This window comes from Neodiprion virginianus, chromosome 5, assembly GCF_021901495.1.
Source record: "Neodiprion virginianus isolate iyNeoVirg1 chromosome 5, iyNeoVirg1.1, whole genome shotgun sequence".
Classification (NCBI taxonomy): Eukaryota; Metazoa; Arthropoda; class Insecta; order Hymenoptera; family Diprionidae; genus Neodiprion; species Neodiprion virginianus.
The window spans coordinates 4,669,132-4,693,865 of NC_060881.1; the positions used below are offsets into that span (position 1 = coordinate 4,669,132).

Consider the following 24,734-nt stretch of genomic DNA (forward strand, 5'->3'; position numbering starts at 1 on the left):
TGAGATTCTGAACTTGGGGGAATTCGGTTCGAGGCAATTTAATCAGCTTCTTTTTCTGCGTCTATACATGTAGTTTTAATCACTGGCTGAGTCGCGCAGCCTGAAATATCTCGAGCGTCTGTTAGCTCCGGGTCTCTTTGTTCCGGCTAACCGAGGCTCGGCGTACCTTGACACCCAAACGTGGAGAACAACGGTCTTTGGCCCTTTGGAGAGGGCGTGTTAATGATCTATCGGCGGTAGGGAAAAGGGTCCGAATACTTGGGGTAATTAGAATGAGCGAAAAGCAAGGCGAGACGGCGAGGAAAACGGGACTGACGTCATGCAAATGCTTCCCTAACGCAGCTTCGTCGTCTCGACCTTTTTCCAACTCCCCTCATTCCCCAAACTCGAGTCACGCTTTCCTCTATTTACCCTGCACCCTTTTCCCAGCCGCCGGCAAAAGGAGAGTCGAGTCTCGCTGCTGAAGTCGCTGAAGATAAGATACTCGCGAAAAGAAGCCGAGTGGACGGGTTATATTTGTACGAAATTGGCGAGGCGAATCAACGCCGACTAATTATAATTAACGCGGTAGGAATTCAAACCCGTCTTTTCACGACTTCTGGGAAAATGTTTTTAATTACGAATTAATTGGAACAGTGCAACAACTTTTACTTCCTGCGAAACGAGCCGCGAGTGCGAATTTTCGACAAGTTTAAGATCCTGCATTTTTTTTTTTTTTTCGTGAGTAAATAATATAGCAGGATAAAAAAATGGATTTTAACGTTATTGTTTGAAATTATGACAAATTTTTTGGGGGACGATTCGATTTTGGCAAAATTTTTTCCGTTATAGTTCATGTATCAGTTATACTGTGAGAATATTTGAAATTCATTTTTACGCCGTATGCAGTTTGAAAAATACCTGGGTTTAACAACTCGAGATGAAAAAGCACTTGACAATTAAAATCGTTGATGACGCGTTGAATTAAGCCCGAGTAATTTCACCCGATTTTTTCAGGTCAAGCTGCGTTCTGCTGGCCAGTAAATTAATCTTTGAAGGTGCCGTTTTTCCCGGCTTTTCTTCGCACGGCCAACGGAAGTCTGCATGTTTTTAGCTCATTGTTTTCTTGAAAAATCTGCTCCAGCGGCGGCTGGATTCCGAAATTTCTAAGAACTCGCGACGAGCGTGGGTTTGAAGTGCATGTAAAACACTGCACGTGAGATGACATAGTTGCCTCGGCACTTTGCCGTTATAAAACGTGACGCACGTTGCACACCGATAAAAATTTCGCTTGCGCAGGTAGAGTTCAGATTCGCAACCAGAGACCCAAAAAACTGCTCTATACCAAATTTCATCTGAATCTGTTCGGTAGATTTAATGTGCAACCCCTGAAAGGGTTGAATGTAATCCACCCTCTTTGGGACACGCTATAAAGTTGAAATAAGAATTCGAAAAAACTATTCAATTATTTCTTAATTACGCGGAGGTTATTTTGGATATTTAAAAAAATGACCTTCCAATAATGATCCCAACGTGCATCCTGATAGTTGCACTGAAACAAATTTCCCTTACTATCCAGAACTGCGTTTTTCGGTTGTAATAAAAAAAACGCCAACGCACTCGAAGACTCCGCATCAATTAAAGCTGAAAATTTCTCGCCTTGCTGAATATTCGGCATTAGATATAAAAATGCACCGACGAAGAGACGGTAAAAAATCCCTCTCCGTAAACACATAAATTTATTCGATCTCATTCCTCGCGAGTGTCTATCGATCCGGAAAATCTTCTCTCAAGGGTTAAGATATACATCTCCTTGAACATATGTCGCGTGCTAGCTGAGCCGTCGATAAGTGTCGGCGCGTTTCATCGTCGCGACGCCTCGGAAAATATCCCAACTTCCCAGCATCGCGAACTGCATGCTAGACGTCCGGGATACCCGGCGAAATATTTACTCGGAGTATGGCTAGGTCTAGTATTCCTGCGATACACACCTACGCTAACAAATACTTATAGATTTTCACTCCGGTAGGCGACGGATCGTAAGTTTTCCTCCTCTGTGCAGCTGCGAAGAGTAAGAAAAAAAAAAAAAAATAATAAAACTGAGAAACGTCATTTTCTCCTCGCATAAAAGTCTTTTTCACGATAACGCGTCTTGAACGGATATAATCATAATAATAGTATTAATAATAATAATAATATTAACAACAACGTACCGAGGTGATAATTATCCTGCCTTCTTGAGCATCGAACACACCGCGACGGTAGGATCGTTATTATTAACGCGGTCCAATTATGGAATAATACACTACTCCGAAAAGCAAATAATGTATTCGCAATCTCAAACCTTAGTTTCAATAATCTCTTGACCTTTCTTCAATTAGTCGGAGCTCCGAGGGCCGGGATTTGGAAGCCAATCAGCGTTCGGAACGTGGAAAACACAAAGGCGAAAGCTGTATCAAAGTCCGATCAAGCTCCCTGAGAATTAAGCTCCGGATCGTCTGTAGATACGGTTTGAAGATTGAACAATTTGCTGGCAGAGGGCAAACAGTCCGGCTGGAAATTTAATCGGGAGAATTGAAAATCATGGGTTAAAAATAAGCGGAGCTTTTATGACGACGGCTGGATGCTTCGAAGGAAAGGTTGGATTTGTTATTTCGACGTTGTTTTTGAGGGGACGCCAAATCTCTGCTGAATATTCTCTCGGTCAGCGTTCTCGTTAGTCTTTATAATAAAACATCGCGAGGTTTATCTGTGTAATTGTGGAAAATCCCAAAAGATTTGGACCGTACTGTGTAAATAGAGCGCGAACCGCCGGAAGTTATCACGGTTGGAAGCCAACGGAACGGAAATACGCGTTGCCAATGTGAGGGAAAATTTACCCGTGATTAGCCGGGAGGCGAAAGGTTTTTTCAAACATTTATAAGATGAAGATTCGCGGTGAGGGAAGAAATAACGCGTGTATTATTAATTTTTTAACGCTACGTTTTCGCTCGATATTCGATTCTTACGGAGATGAAATTTTTCCTCGGACATTTTGTTCAAGCGAAATCCGGTATCGCCCGAATATATTATTGATAGTAAAATTCTCAGGAGGAAAAAATTTGAATAACCGCGGCAATAAACCTGCAGGATTTACACATATGTATACGTATATAAAATATACATCTATACGTAATATGTGTATAACATAATCCTCGAACTCTGAATTCAAGTTTCAAGGATGTGCTTCAGACTTGCCGTGCAACCGGGATTAAAGTTTCAGCCCTTATACGAGTAAAATGTATAAAATGAAAATCGACTCATTCAGACTCGCTGCAAGCTCACTCGCACACGCACTTTTTATTTCGCTACATATTATCTCGTTTTTATCATTTTCTTTTATTTTTACCTGAAAATTTTTTTTACACACGCTTTTGTAACCGTAAAAAATTTACCACCCCCCGACCAGCGGCTGAAATTTTCTCCCACGCTTACAAACGTCAACGTCATTCGTAATCGAGTAGCGGATTTTTGTCGCTACACTCGAAAACTACAAATAGATTTACCCGCGCATCTATCGTTCAAAGTCGAATGTAATGGAATCCCTTCTTCTCGAACACGCCAGATAATTTCCAGTCTCGACAGCTTTCACCACCCTTGGAGATATTGCAATTTTTTTTTTCTGGCCGACGCCTTGCAAAAAGTTTCTTTGTATCCAAGGCTATACGTGCTTTTTTTCCGATATTTACGAGTTACAGCTGGGCGAAATAATTCGCAGCTCAAAGCTATTTTACTTTACTCGCTGCGAGATAAAATTAAAAAAAAAGAAAAAAAAACAATGATGAGACACCTTTATATAATGTAATAAGTGCATATGCCACTGATTATATATTCCTGCAGACATAAAATCACCGGAGTTATTTTTTTGAAAATTACCGATACGTTGATAGATGTAACCTTTGCAGTTTTTTTTATTTTTTTTTATTCTTCATGCGTCAATTTGACGCAGTTTTGTCTCGAGTTTCTTATTTTCCGTAGAAACAAGTCTTGTCAGATTGTTATAATGCCGCAGATCCGCAGAAAGTGGGAAAAATTTAATATTATCGAAAGTGCTTTCGTTCTTTCTCCGACGAGACCAAGATATCGATTCCTGATCATATAGCTGCGGTGTAAGGTCTGTTTTGCATCTCATTTTCGGGGGGGTGAAAACTTCTGGCATATGTAACAGAATATATTTGAAATATCGCAATTGTTGTCCTTCGATAAGGGAAAACATAGAAGCGCACCCTCGACGTATTGGAGAACGCGTCGAAGGCTGATTGAACTGGGATTGAGCTTGCATACGTATACCGAGAGAGGTATTTCAATTCATGTCTGCAGCGCATCCGCAGTCTCGGAATTATCACTGTAGTGCTGCATGGTATTAATATTTTCCCGCCTCTCTGTCGAAACGAAATCCATCAAGGAGTGTAGGCGGGAATAAAAACTCCATTTTTCCGCCAAAGATGTGCGGGTTTATTACTTTTTTAATTTCATATCCCTACACAGCTGAAAACTTTTCATCGATGTTTACACGAACTGGCCGAAAGCTTGACCGAGTTTTCATAACGCGATACAGAAAAAAGAAGTTGTCGATAGAATTGCTCGGTTCAAAGTTCTACTTTTATTCGATGAAAACTCACCGTTCTATATTGTTTCAAGGCGATTCTAGGTTGTGAAACGGAACTGCTGTTGTCTTTGTGAAAAAGGACGAAAATAATTCGCGTTCGAGTGAAACGGAAACGGTTATAACAATGTCAGAAGCTGCAATGACAGAAGCGGCAAGCAACTTGAAAGGTTTGATTTTAGTTACAGCGGAACTTTAGACGCGTTGTAGCACACAGGAATGACGAACTTAAAGAACGTCTTAAGTAGCCTTTGACTTTTACCATTATTTTGACGTGAAAGCTGCGATGATGCTTAGCATTGAAAGCGTAACTAAACCGGTTTAAAAGTTTTTTGTTCAACTATATTCGATGCAAAATTTCTGAATATCGAGTGAAAATTTCACATGACGATTGCCTCGACGTTTTCCGTTGAATCAATGCAACAGGTTCCTTTTCTTATATTTCAACTGCAGAATCAATTTCGACTTCAGTTAATTATTGATGAAGAATCGAGAAAGTTAGTTGATCAAGGAACGATAATTTCTTGATTTTATCACGGAGTATTCGTGCTACGGGCTAAAATGAAACCGAGCACAATGAGAAAAACAAAATACCGATGTTTGAACTGCATTTAATAATTAAACTAATAAGGCCTGTTCTGCGTATAGATTCTGTTACCTACATCTTACCGACATTTTTGGCCACTTTTTAGCCCAGACACAAACCCTTTTTAACGGTAAAGGTTGTCCCCACACTGGTCAACTTTATCGATACGATCGCTGAACTTATCGGCGGCTGAAAATGTCGGTAAGACGTCGGTAACGGAATCTGTACGCAGAACTAGCCTCATAAATCTATCTATCTATCACCGTTCTCGAAATATTCACGATTTGAGATTCGAAATAAGGCGAGTGGATTTTACAATGTTTTTTTGGGCCCCGTAAAATTTCAAAACCAATCGCAATGTTTCTGGGAATAGAGAGAGTATTTGTTCGCGAACGGTTCGCAGCCTTCCCTGAAAAGTGGAAACGGTGTGTACAGCAACGGCAGGCTACAGGTGGTCCCGGGCAGATCAATAGCCTCGTCTGTTCCGTGAACTCGCGAACTCTGCGTGTGTTTCACGGGCGAATAAACAACTTGACACCGGGGTGAACTGAACGCACCCTTCACCTAAATCCCGTCATTATCTGGACCATGAGGACCCCGAAAGTTTGCTGCGTCGCAAAATTCCTCCAGCAACCGCGAACGCGCAAAAATTTCCCGCAGGAATGCATTTTTCCCCTATTTTAATTTTACAGAGAGTGTATAGAAATAAAAAAAATTAAAAAAAAAAAATTACAAATCAACAACTGTCGATTTCACGGTTTCGAGCTTAAAGTTCTAGTGCAAGTTTCACAGTTACATCGAGGGCTTGTCAACATTTGCATTCTAATCTTTGGCTCGCTGTTAAATCAAGCCTACAACCGTGCCCACTTTTTGTTGGAGTTTCAAAGTTTGCGAGGCGCGGGATGTAATTAAATCCTCACCCTCTCCAACACCCGGACCGAGTTGTATTCCTGCGGAGTTGCTTGTCGAAAATTCAATATCGTCTGAGGTTCGATCCGCTTTCATGTACTTTGCAAAATAAGACACTGTTTTTTTTTTTGGAATTCTGAACGATTTTTCCTGGCACAAAAAGATTACGCCGGCAAATTTCTTACCAATACCAATAAATAGGAGACCGGAGATCGTAGATTCGAATTCGCGAAGTAAACCCGACTCGATGTTCTCGAAACTCTATCGTATGTTTTTTGCGAAATGACGCCAAGATTCGCATGACGTGATAAAAATCTTCTAAAGCAGAGTACGAGCTAGGTTTAAGAAAATTTTTAGGCGTAGTATTCCGTCCGAGGAAGAATTTCAATATATCTGCATGCGAAATGTGAATTCATATATTTCAATTGCAGAGCTGGAAACCGGCGCGTGCAGCTCGTTTTTCAATTGCAAAATGTTACCTGCATTCTGAAATATTGAACCATATTAGCACTTGGAATGTGGTGTAATTCACCGCTCTCGTTTCTTTCGCCTCTTGGTATTATAGCTGCTAATTATTCTTCCACGCAATAGCGGGATTAAAATTTCGAATTTGAAAGATTCTGAAAGTGCCAAATTTTTTGGTGGCTAAACTTAAAGTAAGTAAGTCAAACTCTGACGAAACAACAAAGTTCCGAAAGCGCGAAGATGAGAAAATCTAAAAGTCTTGAGCACCAAAATGTCGAATGACCGATGATTTTTAGTTCTCTAACTTTCTGGCTTGGTAAAATTTCACCATTTTGATCTTTCGTTATTTTGGATTTTCGATGATTTTACGTTTGGAATCCCGGTCATTCTGATTTTTGGTTTTTCTGATGTTTTCCACCCACTCGTTGAGTAAACTACGCTGTGCGAGTATATTTTAATATTCGAAATTTTACTCTATTGAAACTTTATTTTTCGGAATGTCACTCAATCGAAAGTTTAATTTCCGGAATTTTGATCCATCACAGCTTGAACTCTCGGAATCTTGGATTTCGGAACTTTGAGCCGCCGGGTTTCCGACCATTCGAAACTTTGTTGTTTCGTCAGAGTCTGATTTCTTCGATTCAAGTTTCGCCACCAAATAAATCGAGATTAGCCGCTTTCGGAACTTTTCAAATTCAGAACTCCAACCCCGCCCCTCCACATAAAACCCTGACAAAATTCCAGGTAAATATACTGCAGACTCAAATTAAAGGCTGATTTCGTTTTCCTTTTACCCGTAAAATCAACCGGATCTTCTCCCACTTGTAATCCTAACAGTTGATCCCAATTTTCCACCCCGCGATCACGCAGAAATTTGCGCCATTGGCAGCCGCAGCTGGCCATGGATTTTCCGACTTAAGGGATGGTGGGCTGGATGTAAACGCGGAAGGGAGGATCGAGTAATCGGCTTACGAACGAGCCTCCAGAACTGGAAGTGCTAAACTCCTGTTTATTGTTTATTACTTCAGCGAAGAGGTAAGAGATGATGCTAAAGTTACCCCGAGCTGCAGACGCTTCGGAGGGGTTGGAGTCCAACTTTCAGCCACGAATTAAACAAGTTTTTCCACGTTTTTCCCCGACTAGTTTTTTTCTCGTAACATTTGACACCGTATTATTATACCGGCGAGTTTTTCTTCCACCTGCGAGTTCGTTATCATTACTCGTCAAGAGTCTTCGTAAGCATCGTCATTAATTTTTATATATAAATTATTTAAAAAACACACTATGCAGCTTTTCAAGGCGCGATATTTTACCTCTGTTCTATTTCACTATACCTACCGCATGTGATAACACGGGCACTTTGCCCGCTTCAATGTTGTATAATTTTGAAATATCTGGATAATAAATTTACCCTCTCGGGTACAAAGCGTCTCTCAAGTTGGTGCAGAGCGACTACGGAGAGTATTTCGTTTATTCAAATTAAGCGCAAGGGGGTTGAAATTTCTTATGATAACCTCGCTGCGCCCGGCTTCGTGCTTTTTCGAAATCGCAATTGACGATAAATCGCATCTATGGATGCGGATTGTAATTTACTACAGACGTGCACGTATATGGCGATAATTCATTGGTCAGTGAAGTCGTAAATATGAATTATTATCTGCTCGAGCTGCGGTCGGCTGTTGTGTGGGTTGTGTATAGAGTATATATGGAGTTTGCCTATTAATATCAACTGCGAATATTATCGTAAAGCAGCGTGTTTCGAATTTATAACGCTGACAATGAGCTGCACACGCGCAAATATCCAAGGTTTTTGTTATCCCCATAATCACCGGATAATTGTGAAAATTAACAATGTAATGAACTCATATCGGTATCCCCAGGCAACGTTCATTTCCAGAAGTTAAAATTAATATCAAGTATTATAAACCACCCGCTTTGCATATCAGAGCCGATTCAATTAGACCGCTTGGATTGTAAAGGTACAAAATTAAATGTCACTGAAAAAGAGTAAAGGTACGTATTAAATTCCCGACGATCGTTAACGAACGCGATTTTATCAGCGGCTGTAATAATTTCATTTTATTAAAAGATAATGGAATTAAGAAAAAAAAAAAAAAAAAAACTTCTTACATACAGCAGAAATTCAATAGACGGATATCATTCGCGGAGAAAAAATTATTTGGTATTATTACGAAGGGAGGAAAAAAGAAGCCGAGAATGTCTGAATACATTTTTTAATCGATGTTCCGTAGTTTCCTCGAGATAAATTTTTATTTATTTATTTTTTCAAATTCTTACAAGAATCGGAATTCGTTTATTATGAATTTGACCACGTTTCGAACGTATGTATAATATCGACATATTTCGAGCATCGGTTAAGAGTGATGCGATCCGAACCAAGGCTACGGTAATTTACATGGAAAACAGCCGGTGGCGGTTGCGTAAATTAAGGGCGTAAGGTGTAATACTTGTAGCCGCAAACTTGTCCCGATAAAACAATTTCTGATGGGGGGAGGAGGGCGAAACTGGCTCAGCAGCAAGAAACTTGCCACAAAGCAAACCCTTAATGCACGAACAACCCATACAAACAGGGAATAAACCATATTCAGCCTCCTGCCTTGGAGCTTTTAGCCCCTCGGTTCCCTCAGGCGGCTTCAGTCGAGCTTTGCCAAACTTGCATACGTATCCACACACACACACACATATGTGTATCCATATAATGGGAACGGATTCCCGAGGGTATCGATATAATTTGTGCACAGCCGTATGTTTTATATGCACCCGCTGTACCGAGGGGACAAAATAAACTCTTAAATTTTTTAAAATTACCTTTTGTACGTGGATATGAACAGGAATATCCCATATCTGGCGGAGAGATGCGAGTCGCAATCTTGACGAGCTGTTTAATCACAAATTTTCACTCGGGACACTTTTTCGCAGTTTTTATTTTCCATCGCAGATGAAATTTCATTTTCGTTTGTACGACGCACATTTTTCGACACTGTCTCACTGATTACCGACGAAATTTCTAGACGATTCCAATTTAAAAAACGCTTCGAATCGGGGTTTCGAAATGAAGAGAGATTCACTTTGATGATTACGTTCATTCCGCGTTTAGAGCTGTACTGAGGTAACAACTGATACGAGAGACTCGCGAAGAATTGAGCGTAAGAAAAGTAAACATAGATACGATTGAAACGGAGAATACGTAGAGAGAGACAGATATATCAACAAGAGCGACAACGAGACTATAAATTTTCGGACAGATATCGGACGTACTATATTATATGAGGCATTGGCCAAAGCATCGTCGAATATAAAATCCCTTTTAGACATAGTTTAAAAATTCTATGAAAATCACTATCAGAGCGCTAAATCCTGTGAATTAAATTCACAAGTTTTCATTTCACAATCTCCAAAAAGATTTCATTGACTAAATTAAATTACGAAATGAATGATGTAAGATTTGTTGTAAACTTTCTTGAATTTGGATACTGGAAAAACAAAAAACACTATTTTAAAATTTGTAACAAAGTAAGGGAATAAATAGGCGAAACAAAAATACCCTGTATAATAAGGTGAAGGAAAAATATTGATCCGCTAAAAGTTTTGCTCGAAATATTTTCCGGTCCAGTAATTTCAAGGGACTTCTTTTTCTGAGCGAAAAGTAGCCAGTAGCATCTGGAACACTTTTCTAACAACAAGATTAAAGCTTTTAGTACGGTATTGGGGTGAAATTTTCGGGTTACGATTGGATTACGATAATGTTTATTGGAAATTTTATTTTGCGTGGTAGAGTATAGAATAGAGGTATACATGTAGAGGGGAACGAAATGTTGTAGTTGAGGGTACGGCGGCAGCCGCAGAATAACAAATTTCGACAAGCTAGTAGAAGCCGTGCGGTATTATCTCACGGGCGCAAATCCGCCGGGAGCTGGAGAGAAAGAAGGAGAAAACGGATGCGAAGAAAGCCTAAGTATACCGACCCTCGTCCCCTTGTACCTTCTTGGAGCGTGAAAGTCGGTGTGTGGAGGCGAGAGATTAGGGAAAACATTTTCTGGTTCCGGCGCTCGGTTTCTGAATATTTCATCGCTGAACGCGGGGGTGAAACTGACCCAGTAACAGGTTCTCTTTTTAATTTTTCTAAGCAAACATTTTCCCTCGCGACTTTCAGCAGCATGCCAAAACCTCTCTCTCTCTCTCTCTTTCTTTCTCTCTGCATACCAAAAACCACGGATAGGGTTTCCTACAAGAGCTTAACGTCGGATAAATGTGTGTCCAAATTGTCGTAAGAACCGAAAGGACCGCGAATCTTGCGGATTTTACACGTGCGAAAAACTCCTCGAAGGGACGGAGAGTTAATTAGGATGGTTCATTGAGATACGAAAAGCTTTTTGAAACTAAAATCGGAAATACTGAAATTGGATGATGAAAAGCTTCGTTTTAAGTAGTTTTGTATCGTTAAATATTTATTAGACTTATTCGATTTCATTCCGTAACGAAGACTCGTTTTATAGTCGGAAGTCAGTAATTCAATATTGCCATTAAGTCTTGGCCATAATTGATATCGACACGATGTTGTAAAATTGAATATTCAATGATGAGAGAATAATGAAATAAAGTCTACCACTCAATTTGTAGGGAGAAAATATAGTGTTTTGAATAAAACGACCTATCGTAGATCGAATATACTAGACTTTTATCAACTTATTACAACGATTGGTAACTAAGCATCGATATCTAAGTTTTTTTATCCTCAAAAAACATGATCGTACGAAGAGTATCGATTTTTGGCAAAGCAACCTCTCTAAATCAAGTTAGTTACACTGCCTTCAGGACAAACGAATTCCCTTTGCACGGTGAAATGGAAATTGAATAATTTACGGGTTAGCTGTGCACTGATTTTCCGCAATTTTACATCCGCAAGGGCGGGCGAGAGTCTGTAACTCACGTGTGTTCATGGGGTGAAGGGAATGGAAAAATTGGTTCTCGCTCCGAAAAAGAAACAGCCAGATCTTGAGATCGAGGTCCGGGTATTCGAATTTCCTTCAGCCTCGTCTTCGTTGTGCGAATGGCCGCGATAACTTTCGTTGTTTTACGCCCTGCAGCAGCCCGCGATTCTCTTCTATTGTACCCCATTCTCAGGAGGTCTTTTATACATATAATACAACTAGATACAATTCACCCCGTCAAAAAGTTACCGCTGTACACGCGTACTGATCTTCTATATTGCGGCGGAAAAGTTTCCGATATTGCTCTCCCCCCCTTGAAATGTTTCACGTATTAACACCGAGGCAGAGAGATGAGAAGAAAACTTCTTTTTCATCAAACTTTATATATCTTGCTGCCGAGAGAGCAAAACTACAAGTAGGCAGAGCCATGTTTACAACGTGTGTATAGCGAATAGTTTCCGTGATGTGCCATATAGGGGCCCCTAATTGTAGGCAAATCAGGTTACATATCCACTCTGAGCGGCTCCGATGCGCGATGCTCTTTTGTTAGCACGCGACTGATGTCCCGGCGAAACTCGGAGCTGCTCAGAGTGTATAAGTACTCTGATTTGCCTACAATCAGGGGCCCCTATTTGAGCCACGAGAAAAAAATTGAAAGGTAATACATTTTAAGTATGAATCCGGAAAATTGATCTAAGGGTAATTCGATGACGCTGAATCGAATGGTGATGGTAATTTTGCAATCAACCCCGAGATCGTTGTAAAAAAAGGGTTAAATAGTTTAATTTGGAACCTGATAACTTCATCAAAAAATATGTCAAAGAAAATTTGTTGGGGAATTAGATCAAGTTTCCGTATTCATACCAAAAATGTACACCTTTTGTTTTGTTTATTTACTGGTTTAATTGGCGCATCACGAAAATAACTCTGTATAGGTTGTAAAGCTCACAGATCGTTTGAACGCGGGCTAATTCGAAAGTTCTGGCACTTTTGGGTGTTTTTGTGCAAAAGGGTTGCCTGAGGTCTAAATATGCAGAGAATTTTTTTTTTTCGAAATCGGATAAGGAGCTGTTCTAATTTGCTCGCCAAATTTTAAAAATTAAATGATTTTTCGAAGAAAATTCTTTTCCAGGTGCAGAGTTATAATAAGTATTTAAAAAGTATGTACAAAGAATCAGAAGTGCCAGAAGTTTTGGAGTGGCCCCCGTTCAAACGATCCGTCAGAGGTACCCACTAATTGAGCCGGGAACTCGCCGGTTTTGTGACGTAACCCACAGATTCGTATATTGTTGTAGGTACGCGCCTACCGCTGCTCTAATATCGATTCTGGAGACTGATGATACTTCTTCGGACCTCGAGGAGCATCGAAAGGCGATACAGCCGATTTGGCAGCGACGCAATTCGCTTCTAGGCTCCAGTCAAGAACGAATATTCGAGGAGTAAACGTGTTGCGTGATAACAATTTAGCCACGTATTTCAAAGCGAATTTTCACCTACAATCTGGATTATTCCCACAAGACGTCTTAAATCCTCTCAGAATTCATCCAGCACCTTCGAAATTTTCCTCCTAATATCCGATACGTGCAGTGAATTGTGGATAAACATTTTCAATCAACGTGTAACGATTATTCATCACGTGAATTATTATGTCTCACACGAACTGCATGAAACTGTTTTGGTGAACAGAACTTCGGTGTTATTGTTTTTGTTTTCGTATCCACTTTGAGGCAAATTAGAATTAACTTTTCATATCTATATATTTGGGAAGGCGGGTATCGGGGGGTTTAAGGTTGAAACATGGAATGGCAAACTAGCGGCGAGGTGAACAGAGCAGTGACCATCTGCGACTTGACTTTTTTTACTTTTTATAAACGTGCACCGTTGCCGTACATACTATTTGTTTTACCTGCAAATGAGAGCTGGCAGAGCAGGCACACAGCAGCAAAAGTGCTGGGAAAGGCAGCTTGTTGGATAATTCATTCCCCTCGTTAAACGTGAACGTTAAAAAAACCTTCAGTGCATTCATGTCTGCAGTGCTGCATCCTGATGAAGTATATGCACATGTATAATACAGATATCTAGGGTATGTATACATATAATACGGTGCATTATACGAGCAATATCCGAAGCTGCAAGATGTATTCCAGCAGTTTTCGATCATACTTCGATTCCTCGTAACTTTTCGAGATAAATCATAGCTATATCACTATATCACGCAGGCCACCGGAAAGGCTTGATTAGATTTCCTTTCAGTTTTAGAATTCAGCGCGCGTGTTCCTGCTCAAACATTTAACAGTGCGGAATTAGCTGCAGGCTGGGAAAATTACACGCGTTGCACGTAACTCGAAATGGCATTATTGCGATGCAGCTGGAACCGCAACAACGGCGGCTGTGAAGGTATCAGCGTTATTGCTAATTAAAAATTCAGGATAATAGTTGGAAACAGCGGTTACACCGCGATGCGCGTACAAATATGGCCGAAGTTGGAGGATGCGAGCTTTCTAATCCGAAAAATTGTGTTGCAGCTGTTGACGGTTGATCGTCGCGTAAACAGACCTATTAGTACTGTGTGATTAATCTATTAATCGCGTAATTGAGTTTTTTGATTAATCGTTTTTCTGAGTAATCGATTAATTTATTAACTTATTTAGTCAACTAATCGAAGTCGCCTTACAATATGGAAAAACTATTAACCGTAATCGTTGATTAATCGATCAATCGGAAAATCGATTAATCGCATAGCACTAAAACCTATGCGTTTCGGAATTATTGAAGCGACGAATTTCCTACGAAAACGTACAAAATGTATAGGAATTAGAATTCGCAAAGAGACAACTCGAAGTAGACTACAGATAGAAGCCGAGAACTTTCGGCCGACACGTGCCAGCGGTGGGCAATTAAGACTGCGAACCAGTTTCTAATTAAATACCAAAATACAAGGGTCCTTTCGTCCCGTTCTGAATGCCTTTGAGATCGTTATAATCAAGAATCAACCAGACACTTGAAAAGTTTCCGAATACATATCAGTGCCCGCAATCCTCGGTGTCTATTCATTGAATCGCGTCCTTGTTTTCAATAAATCGAAGTAAGAATTTATCGAGCGATTCTCTTTCATCGACAAGTATACGCGTCACACAGGCGTTATTCGCCCCGAATCGGTAGACTCTTCAAATTTATTATGTTCGAACAATAAGATCCCGAGGGAGTTTTCAATCGGTTCTCCTTAATTCCCGAAAGCTTTATAATGTGGCTTTGAGAGATTCATAATCAGCCGCTTTGTTCTTCTTGAAAAGTCCAAATATTCTTAATTGGTTTCTTTTGACGATTCGACCTCTTTGTTCATCCGGCTCGAAAGTCTCGACGAACCGATTCAAATTCTTTGTAGATTTTAGGTGAACTTTTTTTTAAAAATTTTTTTTCTTAGCCACGCTCCTTGGGCAACTCGAGTGTTTGCTTTTCCTCGCATTGTTCGGAATCAAAAGAAGCTACCAGGCTACGGCGGCTGGTTTGACATCGAGCTCCATCGTCAAACTTTTACAACCCTTCACAGCGACCTTGCGACCCACTGCTTGTATTTTCTCTCTGGTTGCGGCTCCCGGTTTATGTGGGAATAAATATGAACGTGAAACAGTTACAGGATCATTCGGTAAGGAAGGAAGATTGAGGATTTTAATGGGACGCAGGAGCATCCAATTTTCCGCCAACACCCGGGCTCACTTATGGCGGGACATTAGGGGTTTAAGAATGCGTCCCTTTAACCTTACATTTCACGTTAGAATGCGACGCAGGGTGTGGCCGAGCAATATGGCGACGATAAGAGTAGTCAGCTGATCATTTTGTGCAAATTATGAACGTATCAGCTCTCGGAAAATCTCGTGCAAGTGGCTCAGCTCTTCTTTCGTTGCGGCAAATTCATACCGAGTAAAAAATTCGATGATAAACAACTTTTATCGTTAAATACGACCAACGAAAGTATGCGCATTTTCTGCCACAAGATGGCGGCTTACGTTACAGTAATACAATGATCGTAAAATATGTCTGCGATATGATATTACCAAAACCTTGATATATATATATTAGCATCGCAATCATTTCACTTTCAAACTAGAGATGACAAATCACGGCGTACCTTTTTTCGTTTTCTTTTTCACTCTTACCGCGGGGCAATTTTGTCGTCGATTCAATTCAATCTTCAGCGCGCAGCTGTCGCACCGAAACTGCAAAAGTCTAGGCGAATTTGAATGAAAATTGTGCTGTAGGACGCCGAGTGAGCCGGAATGAAGAAACGTGAAAGCTCGACACCCACTCGGGCTGCACGTCAAGCGGGGAGAAACTCCGTGATACATGTTAAATCCCCAGATGTCACAGAGTGACGTCACAGCGACGATAGGGGGGAAAATTTTTAGGCGTCCAACTTTTATACTCTCCCAAAATTAGCAGCGTTAATCCACTATAGCGGCTGGCTAAAATATTGCGAGATACATGCTTTGTCCATTTATAAATTTCACAAAAATTCGAAGGGATCGCAAGTTTCACCAGTTTTTTCAGTATTATATCATATATTTCGTGAATTTCGATGTCAAAGAAAATTTTATACGTCACTGGTGTTTCAAAGTCTTGCAGGGAAAAACTTTGAAAAGTATTTCCGGCCGACTTTAAAGCGAATAAAAAACTTCTAAACATCAAGACTTTGCAGTCAGAGCGGAGCATCGTTGCGGCAAAACAAAAAATCTGACGGATTATTATCCATGGATCAAAGTTTCTAATTGTCTTATCAAACTTCTTAAGGATATCCGGTGTCAGTCTAGGCAGCACTTTGCGACAGTGATGGATTATTTTTATTTTTTGCATGCTTTTTCATGTATCCTGGCTTCTTGCCAACGGTTTTTCTTCTTCAGAGTTAATTACTGTTGTGATAGTACAGGATGCAAAGGTTCTTGCTGAATTCACTTAAGAGTTAATGAAACTTTGTTTCTTTGAAAGGAACCGCATATCTGAAATCTCGCTCGGCTTATTCATTTCAATTTGGAATACAGAAGAGAAAAGTATCAGTTGATTGAATTGGTGATGGATTTTCAATTATATTATCTCCACGTTTGGGGACAAATTTGTTCCGCGCAAAGATTTAAAAAAAATGATGTAAGAATTTTTGTTCTTCTGTTATGATCAAATACTTTGCCCAAGATTCAGTAATTAACTGTCTTTTTTTTTTTAAGGGACTGAACCAAAACTTTTGCAACATAAAGGAATGAAAAAAATGAATTTTAGTATCAAATTCATTTTTATAATGGAATTCTTTATACATTTCTGTGAATATTTTTATAATATAAATCAATTATTTCTAATTTGTGTAACGGTTCAATAATGTTCACTTTACAACGCTTTGATAAAGTTTGATCTTTAGGCATTTTGAACAATTATATGAATGCATAACAAAGGCACATATAATACGTAGAAAAGTTTTACACGTATACCAGTTAATTATCATTTATAAATCATCGCAACTTGACGCTCGCATATAGAATATTTCGTTTTTGATGATGGCACATGTGTAGCTTATAAAGGCTAGAAAAAAAAAAAATTTCACACTTGTAACAGAAATGACGATAGCAAGCAGTTTAATTAACTAAAATGCTTCTGCAATACGTAACGTATAAACGCAGGTAAATTAAAATCGCGTACCCATACATACATACCTTTATATGCATACATAGGTATATATATTTCCCTAACGTACCAGCCGTTTAGGTCAGACGATTTAGCTGACTGCACAAAATATTATTGTCAGTGAAATTCCACTTCAAGCAAAAGACTGACTTATTTTGCTTGAATTTTTCTGAGTGAAAATTAAAAATTTTGATCGTGAAGATTTTTGGTTCGGTTAATTGATTAATTGAATCTCCTGTATCCAATTTATAGTAAAATAATTAGAAAATCGTAAAAGATATTGATTATAGTCTATGCCTCTGAACGATCAAATCTTACTTATATCTACTAGCAAGTTGTAGATTATATAGATATATTATTGGAAATAGTAGTGAAGTGGTTACTTGAAATGAAGTGGTATATTAGGCAGCGTTCGATGCCGACGTTTCATTTGGACTGAGGCTGTCCTCTTCGTCTTCGATGAGTAGCTCTTGTGGAAATCCTAAGTTCGCCGCTACCTCAGGCGTGAAGGGAGGCAGGTAAGAGTAGAGAGACACCAGCTCGTACTGACTTATACAAGTCAGAACCCATTCGAGCGGCACTGGCAATGCTCGACTCTTCTGCCGCCACTTATCTATTGAAAATAACATGTTCATTATCGATCAAAATTTTCCATGTACGACAACTCCAAGTTCTGACGGGTTTGATTTAGATAACAAAACGACAAACTCAAGAAGCGAGGCAAAAACAATATAATAATGTAAAACATTTAAAACAGTACAAATACTTACCTAAGACTGTGGGCTGTTGAGTATCAGTGTCGTACAAAATAACTTTGTACTTATTCCTTTCAGTGGCAAGGTCTTCCAAAGTTTGGAACACCGTACCGCCCGAGCTACCTACAAGATCCTGAAAAATATGATTCCGTTTGTTTCAGATAGATGTGAATGTCAGCTGAACAGGGCGAGATACAATGGCGATAAGATAAACTGTGGCAGATAAGCTGATTTCGTAAGTGGACACATAATATTTGGTAAATTTTCACCGCTAGTACCTGAAGGTTGCTGACTGGAATTTCTGAGGTAGCCGCCATGCAAGTGAAGGCAAACTCGTCGAACAAGCCTGTTTTACTCAACCTCGATCGGCGTGGTCCAGGCTCATGCGTGTCACTGTCCACCACTTCGTAATCTTCCTCTTCGAGGAGCCTGTTCTGACTCGAAGAGTCCGTTACCCACTGATAACTGACTATCCATTTCTTGTGAGCAATGCCAAGGAGGTATTTCATTGTCCTCGCTGCAGAATCATCTTCTTCAGTTTTTACAATTACGTGGGTTACTTCAGGTTTGTAGTTCACGGTATAATCCGCGTTGTGCAAACGGGCAAATGCCTTCACATTCTCAATTTGAGGAAGTGTCAAGTTGCTGCAGACAAAGCATAATCTGCTCTCGCTCGCGCCCCTAGGTTTTGTCAAGACGGGTCGCGCAAAAAGATTTTTTTTTGGATCAACTGATTTAGGAGTACTGTGAAACGAGAGCCGTGCAATTTTGGCAGCGCCGTGTTGGTCGGCTGATGATTTGCCAGCTCTTTCAACTAAAGGAGAAACGTTGGTAGCGGTATGCATAAATTTTTGAAACTTTCTCTGTATCGGTGTTATGTCCACCGACATGAAGCTTCTTCTCGAGACAGTCGACCGTTGCGAATTTTCAATGTGGTCGTAAAGGTCCCTGAAAGATATGTTGGAATAAAGTAAAATTTGTACGAAATCAGTTATTGCATTCCCTTTAATAGTTCGAATAAAAGATACGTAACTTACTTTTTTAACGCCTTAGTCTTTTCTGGTGTACGTTCTATTATGTCCTCACCCATAGTTTCCGAGTCGTCAGAGTGTGTCTGAATTCAAGTAAAAGTATCAAGAATGAATGTACGAGATATTAAAATTTGTCACGAATATTTATGTCTTTGACTATTACCTCAGTACAAGCTTTGACCTTTTGATTGTCCATAGCTACCAATGATTTTTTTTGAGGCGAAATTTTTGTCGCTTTTTCATCAACACTTTTTTGCACATTGTTTCGACTGTTCTTTTCTCTCTCCTTGATAGATTTTGGCCTCAGTAAGTTGTTTTCGACTTCTTGGAGCATCATGTGATCTTGCGTTATGTTCATACAGTCGTGATCGAAGGACGATTGACAGGATTCTACGTCGCCATCTACCCTAGCACTTTCAACCGTATCATTTCTTTCGTTTGATATCCTTATATTTTTCACCTTTGATGCTTCATGAGTTGTGCGGTTTGTTAATTTACTCGAGTCTCTGAGTAAAGTACCTTCCTTTCCCTTATCCTCCTCATTCTCTGACTCTCTTTCCGCCTCATTTTCTTTATTTGAATTATACGAATGTCGATGAAATGTTACAGGGTTTCTATTTTGGAATGATTTGTTCTTTATCGGCGTTGAATTTCCTCTTGGTGTAATCACTCCATTCAATTTATCGCCGAGTTGAAGCAAACTGTCCATATTTTCGGCAATTTCATTTTTTTCCACCGAAATATTTGACATGGCAGAAATAGCATTTTCACCACAAGAATTTTCATTTCTTTCAGACGGAATTCTGGCATCTTCAAGATCACAATTTGACCTGTTTCTCTTGTCTTTATCTGATGTGATATCTTTAGCGCTACTTTGACTATTGTTTAGAGATCCTTTGTTCACTTCGATAGCTTCTTCAACTTCATCACCACAGTCACGAGTGATTGTATTTTTCTCATTGACGACTCGATCTGTCACATCATGGTTCTCTGACTTTGATATTGAATCTGTGCCTTTCCTGGGCTTCCCATAAAACGCAGTTTGGTCCAATATCGGTAGACTGTCACTGCTCGACGATACAGGCGAGTTATCAATCTGCAATTTTTTTTTCTTTGTAGCTTTGCTGCTAAATACTCCCAAAACTGAGTCATTTTTATTGTCAAATTCTTCCGACGAAAGATTCAGGTCTGCGCACCAGTTACTTGCTATCGCATGAATGTCGATGGAGCTTGGGGAAGGAGATCTCTTGCGTTTAGAATCTTGTGTTTCCTTGTTGGATGAGAAAACGACGCTAAGTTCTTCACTCGGCAGTGGGCTTTTATTGGCTTCCCAAGAAACAATTGGCCTAGCACCAATTAGAGAGCTGTTAGACCCGCTGGTTTTTGATGTTACTTCTGTTTCCAAATAATCATCTTGTAATTCTGGACTGGACATTTGACGTATTCTTTTGAATGTTTTTTTCGTAGATGGTTCTTCAGCTCTGTTTTCCTTCTCGTGTGTTCCTTGTTGTTCCAGCGGTTGACTGGTTCTCAAATTAGTGCCAGGATTTGAGCCAGATTCTTGACTATACTTCAATTTTCTTACAACTTTGTATTTGGCATTTGCCATCGGGGATTTGCTACCTCCCGAACACTTTCTCATACTTATTGGCGTTGCCTTTTTTACTCGAATTGTTTCACCGTCAGAATCAGAAGAAGTATTGCAGTAACTTCCGCTCATTTTAATCTGTAATTTCCGTTTCTCCATACTTTGTCTCTTAGATTCACTTGCGAAAGAATCCGATGCCCGTATTCTTCTTTTCGGCGACGTGTGTAATGATTTAGTATCTGAACGTGACGAGGGAGATCTTGACTTACTTAAATTTAATAAACAATTAGGATTATCGGTAATCTTCGAAAGCAAAGAAGTTTTTGTAGAAAATGTAGTTCCTAAGCTAGAAATTTTTTTTTCCTGTGTCTGATCATTTATTTCTTTACTGCTAAGAAATTTTTCTTGGCACGGGGTATCTTGGTCTTCCGAATCAGTTACTATCAATTTGTTTGCATAATTTTCGATCGCTTGAGCATATTCTTGGAGATCAGGAGATCTGCGTCTTTTTTTAACAGAACGTTCAGTATTGTCAACCGTAGGAGACTCCGTTGACAAATACTTGAGCTGTGAATCTTCTTTTGGAGACATCATATTCACCTTGTTCACAGTGTCGAATTCTTCTTCTATCAATGCGCGCTGCGTTGCAGGATCACTCGTACCGACTTCCTTAATTTGCGTTGCTTTTGATTTACTTGAGACACTGGAGACGGTCCGTGTTTCAGGAATTATCACATTGTCCAATGCCTCGCTGCTAACATGTTTTTTACAAACACTGCATACCATATGATTTGTTTGAGTCAGTCTAGAATTCGTCTGGGTCTCCACGTCGCACGTCGACACTTTTCCAGAACAAAAAATATTCTTTAATTCGTTTCGCAAAGTTCGCGATATAATCGAACCAAGGCGTAGAAATTTGACGTTACTTCGAGACCTGTAAAGTTTACCTCTCTTCAGCATGCTCACATTATGCTTACCGCTTTCGGAAGATAATCTTTTCAACACAAGATTTCTTTTCATGAAACCGCTGCACGATCTTATGGAACGATCCTTTCCCGTAGAAGAATTACTTTGGTTTCGCTGAGTTCCTTCCTTTGTTTCTTCGTCGTTTTGGTGAAATGAAACTCTGACAGAACTCATGCCAAGAATTGGAGATTTCTCATCGGTTCTCTGTTGTAATATCCTCACTGTGGATTCACTGGGACTTTTATGCGAAAGTCTAGAACTCGGACGACTGCCAGAAAGAGAAAGACTTAGCCTGGATTTCGGTCTCACGATTGATTCGATGCACGACGTTGTATCTTTTTCAGGTTCAATCTGCAGTGGCAACGAATCGTTGCTGTTGTTGTGGTTACTGTTATCAGATTTTCTCAGCGACGTTTGATTATTACGCAATTTAGTCGGAGATTTTTCTGGACTAAAACTGGAATTCTTGGATGTGTCAAAGTCTGTCTGCGTACAACTAACGCCAATTATCTCTTTTACTTGGCGTTTGTTTAATTTTGGGAGATACAAAATTTCCTCAGTCTCCAGCTTTCTGTCAGATATGATGTGTGGCTTATTCTTGCCTTGTACATTGTTGCTATCGATCAGATTTTCACTACTTTTAGCATCCTCGATTTTATCATCATCTTCAGAACATTCTAAATCCAATGTCCCAACAACTTGCTTAGATGTACTTGGTTTTTCTATACTGATGTTCAATCGTTTGCGTTTTCTGACCTTGGCACTTGTTTCCTGTTCAAATTGCTCTAATTTACACCATGAACTATCCGCCGAACTTGAGGCAATTTTGACTTTCCTATTTTGCGTTGGTTGCTCAGATACTTTCTTCCCGCACAACTCATCAAACATGTTTTCCTCGCGAGTGGTGTTATAAGTCTGAAAAAATTTTTTCCGTTTACTTGTTGCTTCGAATGTAAAGCTCTTGTATCTTAAACTGCTTTCATTGGTACTCACAATCCCATTTTTTTTCTTCTTTGGAGTCGACGAGGCTCGATTCTTTTTAGTTAGGGATGTAGTTTTTCTACTGCTCTGTAGTGACATGCGCGAATTGGGACGATCTATGGACGCTGAGTCTGGGACCTCAGTTGTTGCAATAGATGGGACCAGAGGGATAACTGGTTTTTCTATTTCTCCGACAACCACAAGCTGTTCATCAAATTCCTCCGAATCCAACCAAAGACCAACCTTTTCGTTCGGTTCGAGAGGTTCAGATTTAGCTAAGAGACCATGGACCATGGAGGCATGCCCTTTTCCCAAAGTAGTATTACTCTCGTTCGACATACTCGTCAGATCTTCATTTCTATGTAAGGAGTTTCTCCTTGTTATCTTAAGAGTTTCCCCAGAATCGATGGTCGCTCGCCTTCTTATCCCATCTGCCGCTGAACTTTTACGAGATCTCTGAGGTTGATTTGTGACAAAGTGATGTTCAACAATTCCACTGGTCGAAGGCTTCGGATCCTTATCCTGCTTTGTTGCTAAGGAAGAAAATAAATAGAAATAATAAGGAAAAATTTCCAGGAGTGTAAAAATTGAGCATTCAAATAGAGGGTTTGTATGCTTCATTCTCAACTTACGAATTAGGTTAAAGGACAAAAAATTAGTCCTCGAATCTGTCTCAAATGCATCAATGAGTCTTTTCAGACACTTCACAGCGTCGTCAATAGCCTTTACTTTGCGTATACTGCTTCTTGTTAAGATGGTCTTGCAGATAGGGCAGATCGCTTTTCTCGTTCCACATATCTTGCTCGCACAATTTTTGCAAATTGGATGACCGCATTTTCCGCTGACAGCCTCATTTGGCAGTTGACGACTGTCGTATGCGAATAAATGTGTTTAAAAAAGGAGCTTCCCAATTTGAGAAATTAGTGAGTTATTTAGAAATCCATTTTCAGCCTTGATAGCAAAGATAAAAAAGTGCTTCTCTAGTGATATCAATGAAAATAGAAATTTGATCAGTTTGGTATTTATTGCGCATCAATTTTTATTTACAAAAGTGTATACACAATTCGTTCTCCATTCCAAATTTCAGAGAGACAATTATATCGGTTCAGGTTTAATTGGGCAGAAAAATCAAATACTCTGTGAACGATTAGCATCAAAAGCTTTTGAGCCACATGCGACTTCTGTTTATAAAATACAATAAGCACAGCTAAACTTCAGAAACATTAACATTTCTGATTCTAAGTGAGTTCTGATAGGAACTGATAAGCCCTGTTTCGCAACAATTTGGTTTTCGATGATCTCAGTTGTCATGGATGAATGTGCGAATGCAAAGTTAAAAATCACGACATGAATTAGCCGAGGCGAAAAACTTTCAGAGCAGTGCGTATATTTACAACGTTTATAATCGTTGATGCGTTCGTGTTTCAAGCAGAAAAGCAAAGCTAGTAAAGAAATCATCTGTAATTGTGCATGACATGAACATGAATCAGACTTAAATTTCCAGGTGTTGACACTTACCAGAATGTGCACTGAAGAGTTTCTCGACTAGATGCAATCGCTTCTGCGATTCTCTTCACTTCGGTATCCACCTCAAATTCGTTCATCACGAAAATACAGAATTATCTCACTCCGATTAAACACAAGAGATAAACTGACGCTGACTAAAAACGCATCGCAAAGTTTTGAGCCCGAGGCGAAACAAATTTACCGAGCAGTGCCGATCGATTCGTTAGTTTTCACGTCCTTTAGTTATTTTCAAACCAATAACAACAGGCGCAAAACCAAGTGTACCGCGTGTGTTCCTTTCATTGTTCCCATCGATCGTAACTATTTGGCGCGAAAACATCCGCCTTACGTCACATACGTTGAGGTTATGCCTTCATCAATATCTAGCCAATGAATGTGGAATTTAGATATCAGCGGGCCATAGACTTGGTTATATGTAAAATAGACTGAGCACGCCGGCCATTTCCCATGTCCCCTAAACGACTATCGTTGTTAGTGCTGTAACTTTCTCTATTATGGGGTCTTCCGCCTCACTTATCTCTTAATACCGCCTACGGTAGTGAAACCAAGGGCTAGAGGGGAAGAGAAAAACAAGTGAGGGACAGTTGCAGGTGTACCATCCTACATATCCCCACCCCGAGATCGCTAGAAAGAGATAGCCGTATATACTGCGGGTGTAAGACAAAGATAGCAACAAAAACGGG

General features: G+C 39.8%; 1 protein-coding gene and 1 long non-coding RNA gene across 3 annotated transcripts in view; one reads left to right on the forward strand and one right to left on the reverse strand.

The window, feature by feature from the left end:
- LOC124304824 (uncharacterized) overlaps positions 1-24,734 on the forward strand; it is a 40,403-nt gene that overhangs the window by 13,451 nt on the left and 2,218 nt on the right. Inside the window, exon 2 of the long non-coding RNA XR_006908279.1 lies at positions 18,120-18,193. This is a non-coding gene — a long non-coding RNA (uncharacterized LOC124304824). The remainder of the gene's footprint in view (positions 1-18,119; positions 18,194-24,734) is intronic.
- Positions 16,799-24,587, reverse strand: LOC124304820 (breast cancer type 1 susceptibility protein homolog). Of its 2 annotated transcripts, XM_046763496.1 has the most exons (9): positions 24,043-24,587; positions 23,157-23,392; positions 22,537-23,057; positions 19,153-22,458; positions 18,996-19,072; positions 18,237-18,906; positions 17,974-18,091; positions 17,587-17,816; positions 16,799-17,101 (listed from the first exon to the last, which is right to left on the reverse strand). In XM_046763496.1, exons 1-8 carry the CDS (start codon positions 24,126-24,128, stop codon positions 17,605-17,607), a joined length of 5,226 nt encoding a protein of 1,741 aa, XP_046619452.1. In that variant the 5' UTR covers positions 24,129-24,587; the 3' UTR covers positions 16,799-17,101; positions 17,587-17,604. The 2 variants fall into 2 exon arrangements, with proteins under 2 accessions (XP_046619452.1, XP_046619451.1); XM_046763495.1 differs by having other exon boundaries at positions 16,799-17,816.